General features: G+C 33.4%; 2 protein-coding genes across 4 annotated transcripts in view; one reads left to right on the top strand and one right to left on the bottom strand.

Moving 5' to 3' along the window:
- Positions 1-451: 451 nt before the first annotated feature.
- Positions 452-14,378, top strand: CHPT1 (choline phosphotransferase 1). Of its 3 annotated transcripts, none has more exons than XR_001514856.1 (8): positions 453-604; positions 882-1,023; positions 3,174-3,258; positions 5,686-5,817; positions 7,778-7,936; positions 8,436-8,561; positions 11,026-11,225; positions 13,769-13,800. XR_001514856.1 is itself a non-coding variant. In XM_006769369.2 (8 exons), exons 2-8 carry the CDS (start codon positions 887-889, stop codon positions 13,811-13,813), a joined length of 795 nt encoding a protein of 264 aa, XP_006769432.1. In that variant the 5' UTR covers positions 453-604; positions 882-886; the 3' UTR covers positions 13,814-14,378. The 3 variants fall into 3 exon arrangements, 2 of the variants coding, with proteins under 2 accessions (XP_015423087.1, XP_006769432.1); XM_006769369.2 differs by having other exon boundaries at positions 11,026-11,136; positions 13,769-14,378; XM_015567601.1 differs by lacking the exon at positions 8,436-8,561 and having other exon boundaries at positions 452-604; positions 11,026-11,136; positions 13,769-14,378.
- Positions 13,950-15,113, bottom strand: part of SYCP3 (synaptonemal complex protein 3) — a 9,293-nt gene continuing 8,129 nt past the window's right edge. The window contains exons 5-6 of the mRNA XM_015567581.1: positions 14,709-14,807; positions 13,950-14,084 (exon numbers count right to left, since the gene is read on the bottom strand). Coding sequence (XP_015423067.1) covers positions 13,950-14,084; positions 14,709-14,807 — 234 coding nt within the window. The remainder of the gene's footprint in view (positions 14,085-14,708; positions 14,808-15,113) is intronic.

Below are 15,113 nucleotides of genomic sequence, written 5' to 3'. Positions count from 1 at the left end.
GATGATCGGTTGCTGTGATGCCAACCTCCTGCAGCCCCTCCCCCTGGCCATCCCCACCCCCACCACCCTGATTGGCCCATAGCCCCACCCTCCACCCAGTCCCACCCCAGATCGGCCCCCCCACCCTGATCAGGAGCAGGGCTGGCTGGCCAACCTCCCACAGCCCCTCCCCCGGCTGCTAACCCCCATTGGCACCTCCCACCTCATTCGGGGGTGGGGCCGGCTGGCCCATCACCCACAGCCCCTCCCCACGGCCGGTCTCACCCCCAATTGCCCCCCTACCCCAATCAGTGGTGGGACCCACAAGCCAATCGCCCACGGCCCCTTCCCCCAGCCGGCCTGGCCCTGATCAGCCCCGATTGGGGCCGGGCCGGCCGGACCCCATCTGTGCACAAATTCATGCACTGGGCCTCTAGTTTTATTATAATAGTCTTTATTATTTACATTTATTTTTAGGCACCATACTGGACATATCTATTATGTGCACTCGGGCTCTTTATCTACCAGTCACTGGATGCTATTGATGGGAAACAAGCCAGAAGAACAAATTCTTGTTCTCCTTTAGGAGAACTTTTTGACCATGGTTGTGACTCTCTTTCCACGGGTAAATTAACTAAAGTTGTGTTTGTTTTTTTAATAATGACTTAAACACGAAATGAGCTGTTTGAATGGTTTATTTTTTTTGGATAGGTGTACCTAGGGGAGCAATTTTTACACAGTGTATTTTAAAAGTATCTTAAAGTGTTTGTTTTGTTTAGTGTACTGTATTCTAATGCCAAGATTATGTTCCTTAAAACTCTGTATTGCTGAATAGTAGATGGCAATTTTTTTTCATTAATTATTTCCAATTCTTAATGGTTCTTAAACCTTGTTTCTTTCAGTATTGATGGCAGTTGGAGCTTCAATTGCTGTGCGCTTAGGAACTCATCATGACTGGTTGTTTTTCTGCTGTTTTATTGGGATGTTCTTATTTTATTGTGCTCATTGGCAGACTTATGTTTCGGGTGTATTGAGGTTTGGAAAGTAAGTATGTATTTTAAGTTGTGCATTTAAAAATATAACTGAGTTTATTTTCACTGTCTGTTATAGTTTATATATATGTAATAAGGGGAACAAAGCTTCAATAAGGAATTTAAATTATCTTTTAACTTATTGGAGCATCCATAAATGTTATATCTTAATTTAAATCTGCCGGTTATAAATAATTACATATTTGATAATAACTTTATTTTCTCTTTTTCTCCAACTTATATTAGACAGGAGAAAGAGAAAAATAAGGGACCTGAATAATATAGAAAAAGGACTCATGGTTAATGCTCAGTAAATGTTAGTTTTTTCCCCCTTTTTCTCCACAAAGTACCAAACATTTTATTATTATGTTTTCCTTTTCCAACTAACTTGATTATTTCTCCATGAAGCCTGGAGGCCACTGATCTTACTAATACCTGCATGTCATTATTCATATTTTCCTTAATATTCAGTTCACCTTTTCTCCTGTCCCCAAATAACTTAGTTGTGTTTCCTTCCATTTCTGTTTTTTTTGTTGTTGTTTTTTTATCATCTAATCCTCATATTTTTTATATTTGCAGAGCAATAAGTATTCCTTTAGCATCTAGAGCAGCGGTTCTCAACCTGTGGGTCGCGACCATCGAAAAACACATATAGTATATCAGATATTTATATTACGATTCATAACGGTAGCAAAATGACAGTTATGAAGCAGCAACGAAAATAATTTTATGGTTGGGGGTCACCACAGCATGAGGAATTGTATTAAAGGGTCGCGGCATCAGGAAGGTTGAGAACCACTGATCTAGAGACTCTGGCATCCAAGTGGAGATGTAAAGTAGGCTGACAGATATAAAAATCTGGAGCTCAGAAAAGAAGATGGGGATTTAGAGGTGATTAGCATATAGATGATAGTCTTAAGTACAGAGAGAATTGTTCAGAGACTCTAAAAGGAGAAAAAATGGAATTCTGGAAGTAATAGCATTTAAGATGTGGAAGAAGAAGCAGTCTAAGAAGGAGCCTGAGAAAAGCTTCCAGCAAGTTAGGAGAATCAGGAAAGAGAATGGAATAAATAAAACCATAGCAAAGCATTTCAAGAAAGAGGGAATGATCAGCATTTTCAGTATTGTAGAGAGGTTATGCAAGATAATAACTGAAATGTATTCCTTAGTTTGGCAAATTGAAAGACACTGTTTACATTAAGTAATTTTAGTACAATGGCGCCAAAAATCAGATTAGAGTGGATTAAGCAGCAACTCTGAGGACAGGAGGAAATTAGAAATGTACTACTTTTCAGTTAACCTGTTTATGGAGCAAAGAAGAGAGGAGTCGATAGCTTCAGGGGGTACCGATTAGAGACTGGTATTGGCTGGTTTTTAGGGTTGTTTTTTTAAAATTATTTTTATTGATTTCAGAGAGGAAGGGAGAGGGAGAGACAGAAACATCAATGATGAGAGAGAGCCATCGATTAGCTGCCTCCTGCACGCCCCCTTACTGGGGACCAAGCCCACAACCCAGGCATGTGCCCTCCACCGGAACGGAACCATGGATCCTTCAGTCTGCAGGCCGTCGCTCTAGCCACTGAGCAAAACCAGCTAGGTCTAGGGGTTGTTTTTTTATACAAAAAATTGAAGCATATTTATATATTAAGAGGAAAATATTTGGATGGGAAATAAAGGGAACTCTTAGTAACTTAATAAGGAAAACTATTGGAATTTTCCCTGCTTCTTAGTTAAATTGACTTGAAAGTGTTTAAGAATTTGTCTTAAATTATCTGTTGTTTTTATATTTTGTAATTATTTCTGATTATGAGAGTAATTGTTATAAAAAAAATTCAAACTTTACAGAAGTACATAAAATAAAAAGTAAAAAATCTTCTGCAACCTCAGTGGTAACCACTATTAGCAATTTTATATATGCCATAGAGTTGTCCTCTTCATGCATATACTAATATTTACCTGTATGTGAGCACATGTTGTTCTATAGGTGTGTTTTTTACTTAACCGTGTAGTCATCTGATAATTCAGTGATGGAACTAAAGGTAAAAATAAACTAAGCCTATAGATATTTTTACACCTTTGATATTTAGTATATGGTTAACTAACCTTTACATACAGGAATTTTATTTACAAATATTTTTTCTATTCTTTATCCTTCATCTTTAGAGTGGATGTAAATGAAATCCAAGTAGGTTTAATGATCATCTTTGTGTTGTCTACAATTGGAGGAGCAACAATGTGGGACTATACGGTAAAACTGAATGTTTATATTTACTTTTAAGTACTTTTTAAATATTTAGGAAAAATATTGCATTGTTAATTTTCTTCAGAAAACCTGGGCATTGTACTTAATATTCATTGCATTTCTTAACTTTCTCCTTTTGTTATATAATTTTTTTTTTATCCTACATACCTTATGACATTTTCCTTTATGCAGGAATATATTAGCACAGAGAAAAAAAAGAACCCCACTTCCCTAATACAAACTTAAACACTAGTTGAACTGCCTTTTCCAGGCCAAAATTTATCTTATACAGTAGATGTTTAGAAGAATAAATTCAATAAAATATTTTACATTTGAAACTTGTCCCTCAATATTAGGAAAGAAATGTTGCTAATTTGCATTTTTATACTCTATAATGAGGTGAAGTTTCCCATATTAAGGAGTATTTTCATTTTCTGCTTGGTTGGTAACCTCAGTATTTTGATCAAAACTGACACTCACAAAGCCACTGTCATACATTCACGCTTTGCAAAGGGAGAAACTAGAAAGAAACAAATTATTGTGTCTCTACAACCTAAGTCCACAACACTGGCTGACTCACAATCTCATTCCCATAGAGTGAAGAAGGATAATATCAATAGCCAACAACTAACGTTTATTCAACACTTATTATGTTCCTAAACATTCTACTATCATTGCTTCACCTGATCCTCAGAACAATCCTATAAAATCGATATCATTAATCTGTTTTATAAATGTTTTAGAATGATTAATTTGTCCAAGAACACATACTAGGTAGCTAGTGAGATCTGGAGCTAGAAATTAAGTAGACTGATTCCAAATTCTATGTTTTTAGTCACTAAGCTACATTATACATCCAGTGAAAATAGTACAAGATACAAAACTAAACATACTCCTACCATAAGATCCCTTGGGATTTATCCAAATAAGTTGAAAACTTATCCACACAGAAACCTGAACATAGATGTTTATAGCAGCTTTATTTATAGTTTCCAATACATTGATGCAACCAAGATGTCCTTCAGTAGGTAAATGGATAAACCATGGTACATCCAGACAATGGAATATTAATTACTATTAAAAAGAAAAAGCTACCAAGCTAGAAAAGATGTGGAGAAACTTTAACGGTATATTACTTAGTAGAAAAAGCCAATCTGAAAAGGCTATGTATTATACGACTCATTTGGGAAAAGGCAAACGATGGAGATTGTGAAAAGGTTAGTGATTGCCAGAGTTTGTGGGGAGGAGGGTTAAGTAGACAAAGTACAGAATTTTTATAAGGCAGTGAAACTATTCTGTATGATATAATGCTGGAGGCACTGGGGCCTATGGAGACTCTGTACTTTCCATACAATTTTGCTGTGAACCTAAAATTGCTCTAAAAGGTAATTGTATTAAAAATAGTAATAGGAGACTTCTCTGAGACAATAGTTTCAGAATTGGCTAATTATAGTTCATATCACTAGGATCAGAAATAGACTTTGAGCATATTTTCAAGTAGTGGTACATTCCCTGAGACATTCATATTTCTTCTCATGTAAGTTTAAATAATAGCATCAAACATATGCTACTATAGGCTTCTAGAATATAGTAGAGGAATGTGATGTGTCTTACTTAGGTGGTAGCTGTTCTGTCAGTACTCATAAGAAGGTGCATGTGGACCTAGAAACAGTTAGGCATCTCTGGTCATTAAGTCAGACGTGGTTGTCTTAAATTTGGAATTCTGATCTAGTTTTAATGGGGAAGAATGTAATTTCATCTTAAAATCATTTCATCCACTCTTGGCAATACTATAGGAAGAAAGCACATCTGCTTATTCTCACCCATAAGGCTATTTATTTTAGATGTAAATTTTCTAAATTAATTGTTAATCTATAGTTTACACAAATTTTGGGACAATATTTCAAAGTCTGTTTTCAGAACACGACAGCCTACAGCTTTTGGCAATTCATTGTTACTGTTTTTTAAATCCTTTGCTGCCTTTGGAAGTTTTCTTGAACAGCATTTGACCAACAGGTAAATATACTGCTAGAGATTTAATCCTGGATCTTAACTACGCAGAATTTTTGCATGGACACACATCATGATTGTCACATTCATGATGCAGATTATGGTGTCTGACTTTCCTGTGATTTAAATCCAAGTGACCTATCCTTTTTCATTCATTTAAGTCAGATGAAGGTTTATGAGATTAAATGTCTCATGACAATTATGTAAGTAGACTTAGCTGAATTTGGTGGATTTGTTTTTCACTTAATGAATAAAACCATTAAAAGAGAAGTTACCACTTCAGGCTACCTTCCAGAAGTTACGGTTTGAGTAAAAGAAAAATGATAACTTATTGTATAGGACCATATTGTAATGTTTCTTTACTATTTAATAGGAAAATAAATTCTATTTTCTTAATGATGTTTCTTTCCTCTACCCCTCAAGATACCCATTCTAGAAGTAAAATTGAAGATCTTCCCAGTTCTTGGAGTTGTAGGTGGAGCAATTTTTTCCTGTTCAAATTATTTCCATGTTATCCTCCATGGTGGAGTTGGCAAGAATGGATCCACTATAGCAGTAAGACATTAATTTTATGCTAAACTTACTTATCACCAGCTACAGAGATACTAAACATATGCTGAAGTTCAAGAATGGGGAAGGGAATGAAATATCTTAAAGGATTCTTTTTAGGTACATAATACAAAAGCATTTTTAAAACAGTATAGACTGATAATAAAGCACTTTTCATCTTTGTAGCTTTTCTGACTAGACATTCCTGGCATTTCATTTACTCATCTGTTTCATTACTGTACATAATTAAGAGTTGCCATTTGTTGTCTTGCATTTTGTGCCTTCCACTAATAAGGAGAGGAGAGGAGAAAAGGTAGAGACTGAGTCCTGATTGAATGGCGGGAAAGCTGCCAGAGGTCATTGTTTCACATATGGGGTACTTATTACCAGAGAAGTATATTTCACTGAAATAGATATTTTTAAACTATTCTATTTTAAAAGGTAAAATATTTTAACCTCAATTCCTAAACTGAGTGGACAGACCTGGTGCTTTATCAGTCAGAACTCCTGCCAAGATTTTAAATAAATATAACACAGTATCTGTTTCTTAAAAAACATATTGTAATCTTCAAGGTTCTTGAACATAAGGATATGAATACTTATTCCAATGATGCCATCTTTTATCAAAAACGTTTTTGGAATGTCTTTTTAGAATTACTTTAAGCTGTAAGTCATTCTCGTTAATTTCTTTGGTGTTATAGTTCAATTTTTCTGTCCTTTAAAGGTGGATTTGATTTAGAAAAAAAAGTCATTTGGAGCTTGGTCTAATAAATAAGAGGAGTAATAAACATAAAATACAGCATTTTTCGTTTTAAAAAGTCTTATCCTCTTAAATGACATGAATTGGCTTTAGGACAATTTCAAAAGAATCCACATAATTCGTAAATTATCCATCTATTAAAATATATTTTATATACATAATTCAAAAGCAAAGTATAAAACTCATTTAGATACATAAGTTCTGATATATTTGGAAACATTATTTTGATGTTTTTTGAGGTGTTTTGTCTGTTGACCTCAGTACAGTACTGTGCAGAGGTGCTTAGGAAGACTAGTTGCTTGACCATGGGTGACAAAATAGAGCACTAGCTGGAACATGAGTCCTACTAAAGAAAATATGATTTAGTAAGCGTCAGCGTCCTCTTTAGAGAATGTTTTACTAAGAAATAATTGATGGACTGTTTGAAGGAAGATAAGAAATCAAATATTAGGGCTAAGAAGTAGTTGATTTCAAACTCTTAAACTGGTGGTTTTCCAACATTTTTAGCAGCAGATTTTCTTGAATAAAATCTCCTGAACCATAATACAGATAAAAGCACTATTTTATTAGTCTAAATTTTTATGTTATTACTATATAGTATAATGTTTTATTATATATGGCTTTGTAGTATTGTTACTGTAATTTTATAGTAAGTTATAACATGTAAACTTAAACAAGAATATGTCTGTTTTAATGAACACATTTAAATTGGTGGTTATAGATTTAGTAAGTTTTAAGACCAAATTTATTTCAGTATTTTGTTTAGGATAAGCAATGCTGAGAGAATCCTGATTCACAAAGATAAAAATGTAATGGGTTGGATTTTAGTGTTAATAAAAGTGCATTTGCAGTCTAAATACTAAAAAAGGCAGGGGAGGGGGGAGTTGGTCTTGAGAGAGCGAGGCAGATATTTCTGGACAAAAATATGTTAACTTCGCAGTCCAAGAGTTGATGACCTTTAGCATAGTAAAAGTTGGTATAGAATAAATTATATTATTTTTTAGTGTTTACTAATTGGAACCAAACACCTATAGCACTGAATCTTTGTAACCCTAGAGTTCTGTGAAAGTTTGAAAATCACAGCCAAGGCCTGTATACTTCACTGTTCTTTAGGTCTCTAGTTCCTAAAACAAAATAGATGCTCAGAAAATGTAATGTAATCAATAGTGTTAAAATGTGATGTTGATTTTCTGCTTTATCCATTAGGGCACCAGTGTCTTGTCACCTGGACTTCACATAGGAATAATTATTATACCGGCAATAATGATCTATAAAAAGTCAGCAACTAATGTGTTTGAAAAGCATCCTTGTCTTTATACCCTAATGTTTGGATGTGTCTTTGCTAAAGTAGCACAAAAATTGGTGGTAAGAAATTATTTTATGATTTATGGTATAATAACCTACTCGGTCCTCAAACTCAGAGCTAAAAACTATTTCATACAATGGGTGTTTTATGTGTGTGTGCGTGTGTGTGTGTGTGTGTGTGTGTGTGGTGTTATCATCAGAAAATGTAGGTATGTATTTGTCCTCCAAGTAAAATTGTGAATGAGTTAATGTTATATTTAGGGAAACAGATTCTTTACTATATAGCAAGTTCTTTTATTTGTTTAATTATAATTATCAATTATAACTTTCTGATATCAAGAAATTTAAATATTGGAAACTTTAATAAGCTACCCAGTCATCAATCATGAATTTAAGAAATTTTAGATTCAGTATTTCCATATCAAATGTGAGATTAAATGGTGTCTTTATCCTTATTTGTCTTAATAGTGAATTAAAGTTATAATCAATTCTGTTCTGCAAGTAAAAGCTAAAATGTTTGAAATTTAATAGTAAAATTATTTTGTTTACTTTTTTATAGATAGCTCACATGACTAAAAGTGAACTGTATCTTCAAGACACTGCCTTTTTGGGCCCAGGTCTTTTATTTTTAGACCAGTACTTTAATAATTTTGTAGACGAATATGTTGTTCTATGGATAGCAATGGTAAGTTCTTTTCTGCTAAGATTTTATTTTTAACAGATGTCAGATAACACTATTCTTAAGAGTCATTTCAGTGAAATATCAGGTAGTCTTACTACTAGTTTATACCATGTATGTTTCTGTAAAATTACTTATTTAAAGCTGTGAATTGTTTTTTATTGAGTATAGAAACAGCCTACATATCTGGAGATCTTGCTTCCAACCAAATTTTTAAAAATACAACTGTTTACTTAAAAATAACTATATCTTGCCCTAGCTGGTTTGGCTCAGTGGATAGAGCATCAGACTGCGGACCAAAGGGTCCCAGGTTTGATTCCAGTCAAGGGCACATGCCTGGGTTGCGGGCTCGATCCCCAGTTGGGGGTGTGGTGTGCAGGAGGCAGCCGATCAATGATTCTCTCTCATCATTGATGTTTCTATCTCTCGCTCCCTCTCCCTTCCTTTCTGAAATCAATAAAAATATATTTAAAAAAAGACTATATCTTTATCCTCTCCCTAAAATACTATTTATACTTAAAAATATCAAAAATGACTTTACTCTGCCAAAGGACTACAGCACTTATTAGTGTCTTTTACTTAATCAAGCTTAATAGAATTAATCCAAGCTTATGGCAGGTTACAGGTAAATTAGATGGAGTTCGTGTTAGCAAAGGTGAGCACTTATTGTTTTAAAAACTGTCAATATTGAGGAAATGAAACAAAACAGTATTACCAAGTACCAGACGTGGGGACCATTTTCTGGTAGCATTAAGTAACCCTATATATGGCCCTCGGGGATTTATATTCATGATGATGTCTCATCAAGCAAAGGTTAAACTCTTATTGATTACATTCTCCTCAAGAAAGTGATGGATAGTACATATGTTCAAAATATTATTATCCAAAATGATTATATAGAATTATGGTACTTAAGAGAGAAGCTTTAGCCATCAAAGGAAAAGAAAATCATTGTTGGTAATAACTTAATCACAAAAATGGATAAAAGAATTATTTTCTTATTTTATTGAGACAACTTTATGGTAGATCTTTAATTATGGTGGTTTCAACAATTCTGCTATATTTTCCCCTACCTCTGGACCTCACTTGCCTTCACCAAATTTTTAGCGATATATAAACACATATTAAAGTGTGCTGAAAGAAGCCCTGCAGTGAATCTTTTGATAATTTGAATCAACTACCCTATTTGTTAGATTTAGGCACTAAAAAACTATATCTGTTCTGTGTGGGGTACAACATCTGATGATCCTTTATACTAGGTTCTGGAGTAAATTAATAATATCCATCCATGGTCCATTCAAAGGTTTTCTATTCTTCTAAATGGTGGTGAGATCAGAATAATTTCCTTTAATTTGCTGTCCACTTTAAATACTTTTAGAGCTCCACAACAGTATACATTTAAGAACCGGATGGTTATTCAAAATATCTGAAAATTCAATGTAGGGTTTCTGTTAATGAACTTAAATATTACCAAATGGAATTGTTTAACATGATTAAAATATCAGGTTAAAAACTCAAGTACCTATTTTGTAATGAGTGAGTTGGCCTGGTTTACACTGATAGTGATTATGGCGAGGAAGTCAAATTCAAAACACTTGTGCCCTTTGGCATCCTTAGGGGAAAGGTTCTTGCTTCAGAGAGAAAAGGATCACACAGAGCATTTCAAGTAAATGATGGGGGGATTTACCTCTCATGGGTGAGAATTCCCTTTATACCAACAGAGTTGTGAGGCTCCTATTTCTGAAAGGAAGCATCTGCCTCTGGTCTCTGGGAAAGTTTTTAAATAGTGTGCTTTCCTAGATTTTTTTATACAACACAATTTTGTGTATGCCTCCCCTTAACTATGGTATCTTTTCCAGGCCTTTTTGTCCCCCTTGGTCCACACAAGGGACATCTACCTCACTTCCATAGGCCTTTACTTTCTTACAGCTAATCTTAAAGGAGTAAGAAACCTCTATGATGGAATGGTTTTGTTATAACTGATAGCCTCTTCTAGTAGAAATTTGTAGCACAGCAGATAATTGAAAGAATGTGAAGACTTCCATTCTATTACTTTCCAGGTTTTGTGTTTTAGTCGAGGCTTTTACCACTGTGCCTCTGATTCTATAATTGTGAAATACCTTGCATGTTCCAGAGGACTATATGAGGTTCAAATATGAAATACAGTGGGGCCTTGACTTACGAGTGTCCCGACTAACGAGTTTTTTGAGAAACCAGCTGTCTCTCGGCCGATTTTTTGCTTTAAGTTGACAGAGTAATTTGAGTTAACGAGCTCCTTGATGAGCTCCGTCTCGGAACGAATTAAACTCGTAAGTCAAGGCCCCACTGTATATTGAAATATTCTAAAATGTATTTTTGTTGAATTTTCAGTTAATTTCGAGATGGGGTGGAGGGTGTTCAGGCAGAAAAGTAGCTGCTGCTTCAAAAGGGATAGACCATAATCTCTTATATTTTCTTTTTTGCTCTAAAGGTCATTTCTTCATTTGATATGATTATGTACTTTAGTGCTTTGTGCCTGCAAATTTCAAGACACCTTCATCTAAGTATCTTCAAGATTTCATGTCATCCAGCACCTGAACAGGTTCACAAGCATATTGACTAATAACCCAAGGAAAAAAGGAGAAGCAGTTAGGGGAACCTAGGAGTGAAGGAAATCCCCTTTTGCAGGAGGCTAGTATACTATCAAATAAGGTTATATTTGAATATAAAACATTAAGTCCTGTAAATTCCATTATGCCTGTTTTAGTTGTGAAGTCCTCATTGTGTATCAACATTTTTTATAACAGATTACCAGAGTAATACAAATCTATAAATTAGAAATAAAACTAAAGAAAGAAATTTAAATTTTCTAGGTACAAGAAAGTGAACCACTATAGTTCTAAATAGCAGTATCTGTCTCAGAAATTCTTATACCCAGGATTTTCATTGCCAAATGATTACATAAAAATTCAGAACTGGCCCTGGCCAGTTTGGCTCAGTGGATAGAGCGTCGGCCTGTGGACTGAAGGGCCCCAGGTTCGATTCTGGTCAAGGGCATGTACCTTGGTTGCGGGCACATCCCCAGTAGGAGGTGTGCTGGAGGCAGCTGATCGATGTTTCTCTCTCATCGATGTTTCTCACTGTCTGTCCCTCTCCCTTCCTCTCTGTAGAAAGATCAATAAAATATACATAAAAAAGAAAATAAATTCAGAACTGAAAGGATTTTAGCCATGTTGAGGATGATACTACTTTGCTAAAAATTGATGTGTTCATAATACTGCATAAGTACATGGATTATAATACTGTATTTACTGAGAATGATTTATGATTTTTTATTAGTCATTTTCAAAAGAGGCATGTTAACCACTATCATATAAAATGAAATACATGCTTTAGTATACCAACTAGAATTTAAAAGGGCTATTGGAATTTTTATAATTTGTATTAAGTAAAAGCTATTTGTCTTATTAGTTCAGAAAAACAAATGAATCTTTATAGTGAGGGCAACTTGTTTCTTGATATTCTGAGTTAACATTTCATTGTCACAAAAAGATGGGCATTAAACATCCTTTTATGAAAAGTAAAATAGTACTTAAAATACAGTTGACATAAGAAAATTAGTAATTTATGAAAACATGGCAAAAATATCTTCCCTTTAGAATACTAGCCAAAGTTACTACAACTACACATTTCATTTGAGGTAAAAGGGGGATAAAATAAGTATCAGTTACTCAACCACTAAGTGCACTATGTACTGATTCTTATCTTTCTACTCTCATTTCAAAGTATTTTATAGTGTTCATTATGAATAATAGAACTATCACCAGGCTCCTTGGTGATCCAAATCCTTAGACTCCCTCCCCTCTTATCCTACTTTTAATTTTATCCCACAGTTCTGTAGACCATAAGCCATATGATAAAATAAGAAAAAAAAAGGAGTAATGAACATGTACTAAATCTTAAGCAAGAAAAAGACAGTGAAAAAAGTGGAAGTTGATATTCCTTAAAAGGAAAAACTATATACTTACGTGAATTAAGGACACAGAAAACACTTGGTAAACTCAAATAAGGACCTTCTTAGACATTTTAGTAGTACCTAAGATTTATATTCCAAAATATACTTTGGCTTACAAGGGAACTCCTCTACAAAATGTAAAAATTTAGGAAGCAAATTGTCCCCCTAATGTCAGGTAGACTATTGTTAATGGTGGACTAATTTCTTCCTATTTAAGTTATCACAGAAAAAGAGAATTCCCATGGATTTGTTTTTTAAAACTTTGAAAACCTTAAAAGTAAGATAAGAGTGGGTTATGGGGTTAGGGAGGATTAGAATTTAAAACATGGTAAAACAGGAGAAAATCACTTCTAATGGGCATGTTTGGGGAGGGGATATTTTTTGTTTTGAATGAATCAATGAAAGCAGTTTGAGCAAAAAAATAGTAAGTTTAGCTGATACTTAAATGGTGGAACAATTTCTTTATTAAATCAAGTGTTTCATATATTTTGTTTTTAAAATACACATTTTAAAAGACAAGGTATATGAATTAACTGTTCAAGTTTGGAAATGAATGTAAAATCAAACTTCCATAGATTTAATCAGTACTACAAGTATGTGCCATTTAATTTTAGACCAAGCTCAATTAAATGGCATTTTGTTGTCTTTGTGGAAATGACATTCACAAATCTGTATTTTAAAATCTGTATTTATATCTTGTTCAATCATCTTAATGGTTTTTAGTCGTTTTATTCCACAACACAAATTTAAGTTGCTTTTAATACATTTTATAAGTCAATAGATTTTCTTTTGAAATCTTATCATTGGAATTGGCTATGTAACTTAATGACTTTATACAAAAGGATGTACATATAAAAATAGATTTTTTTTTCTTAAAGAATAACAATGTAACCTACAATACTTATACTTTCTACTTTTGGGGACTGATACAGATACACTGAAGTCAAAACTTGAAATTAGATCATCTTTATTATTAAGTTAATTGACAAGTGTCAGAAAAATTCACTATTACTATTAAAAGGCAGAAAGCTTATACATACAATTTAGGAATTGCTGCTACTCACATAACTGTTTACATTTTATTTGGAGGTTAACAAAGAAGAGGCTTGCACTTAAGCTAATGAGTAACACAATGTAATATTTGAAAATACAATTTTTAAGCCACTCTAAAAATGTATATGCCTCTTAGCTAATGTTATCATTGTATCATATTACTTAGGTTCAAGTTCTCCCTTCAAAGAGTCATCAGAATAACATGGATTGAAGAGACTTTCGAACAATTGCCATCTCCTGCTGCTGCTGTTCATGAAAGGAGATATTAAACATTTGTTTAATTTTTAGATAAGTGTTAACCATATTTCAACAAATAAAATATTTCAATGCTTAAAACATATTAATCCTTACTTTTCAATTTTAACATCATAACTTACAGTATCCATCATAATTTGTTTTTGCAACATAGCCATTTCATTTTTAAGTTCATTTTGTGCATCAGTAACTAGAGTATCACTATTCTTCTCCAAGTCCTCCATACTCTAAAACATAAAAAAACTAGTTTAGTTATAAATCATCATTTTTAATCTCAGGTTCTAAACTTGTGCAATTAATTTTCAAAAGTAGGAACTTTAAAAAATTCAAGTAGTGTACATTATTTGTTCTTAATAAAAATATTCTAAGTGATGCATCAAAACCAGAATGCCCACTAGGATTAAAAGGTGCCAGACATGAATCAAATAGTATTACAGGTGTACTTTGCTTGAAACAGTGGGTTAATGAACTGTTAAGGTTTAAATATTGAACATACTAAAAAAAAAAGACTGGAAATCTACCAAGAAATGATTTATGAACTTTCTATTTTCAGTTGAACCGAGAACTATCACAGTGCTTATATTATGTACAAATCTTATGCACAATATGTATATTTTTTGGTAAAATTCCCAATTTACCATTTTCTATTTTGAATAATAGCCACAAAAACATTAGACTCTGAAAGTAGAATACATTAGTACTTAAATAAAAAACAATGAATTTAAAATGAATAGTTAAGAATTTTAAATGCATAAGCAAAATGTTTTTCCTTAAACTTAGAAAAAAAATATATTCTACTTCCAACATAAATTGCTTTATAAGAATATGCTATGTTACCAAATACAACAGACCTTTTTGAATTGTTCATATAACTGTTTAATTGTTTTCAGTCTCTGGCTCTGACCAAGTCTAGATTGTTGAAAAATCTGTTGTTGCTGTTGAAATAAATTCTGCAGATGTAAAAGAAAAAAATCATGTGATAATTTGAGTAAATTTTTAAATGTAACAAAAAAAATAAGTTTAAAGGGAATAGTTTTAAAGTCAATACTTTCAGATATTTGTTTTAACAGCTATTACAACAAAATTAGAGAAAATCTGTCTTCACCATGAATATCTATACTAATCCTCCTATCTAATAAAAGAGAAACATGGTAATTGGCGTACGACCGCTACCCTTCCCATTGGCTAATCAGGGCGATATGCAAATTAACTGCCAGCCAAGATGGCGGCCGGCAGCCAGGCAGCTTGAAACTAAC

This window comes from Myotis davidii, unplaced genomic scaffold (assembly GCF_000327345.1).
Source record: "Myotis davidii unplaced genomic scaffold, ASM32734v1 scaffold120, whole genome shotgun sequence".
In the NCBI taxonomy this organism is placed as follows: Eukaryota; Metazoa; Chordata; class Mammalia; order Chiroptera; family Vespertilionidae; genus Myotis; species Myotis davidii.
The sequence above is the reverse complement of the archived record's forward strand: the minus strand, read 5'-3'. Positions and strand labels throughout refer to the sequence as shown.

What these genes read in the sequence shown, in the direction of transcription:
- CHPT1 (XM_006769369.2), top strand. Translation starts at nt 887, where the DNA reads ATGGCAGTTGGAGCTTCAATTGCTGTGCGCTTAGGAACTCATCATGAC. An exon ending in CAACAATGTGGGACTATACG is followed by an intron (nt 3,259 to 5,685) that starts GTAAAACTGAAT and finishes CTACCCCTCAAG; the next exon opens with ATACCCATTCTAGAAGTAAA. An exon ending in TTGTTCTATGGATAGCAATG is followed by an intron (nt 8,562 to 11,025) that starts GTAAGTTCTTTT and finishes TTTGCTCTAAAG; the next exon opens with GTCATTTCTTCATTTGATAT.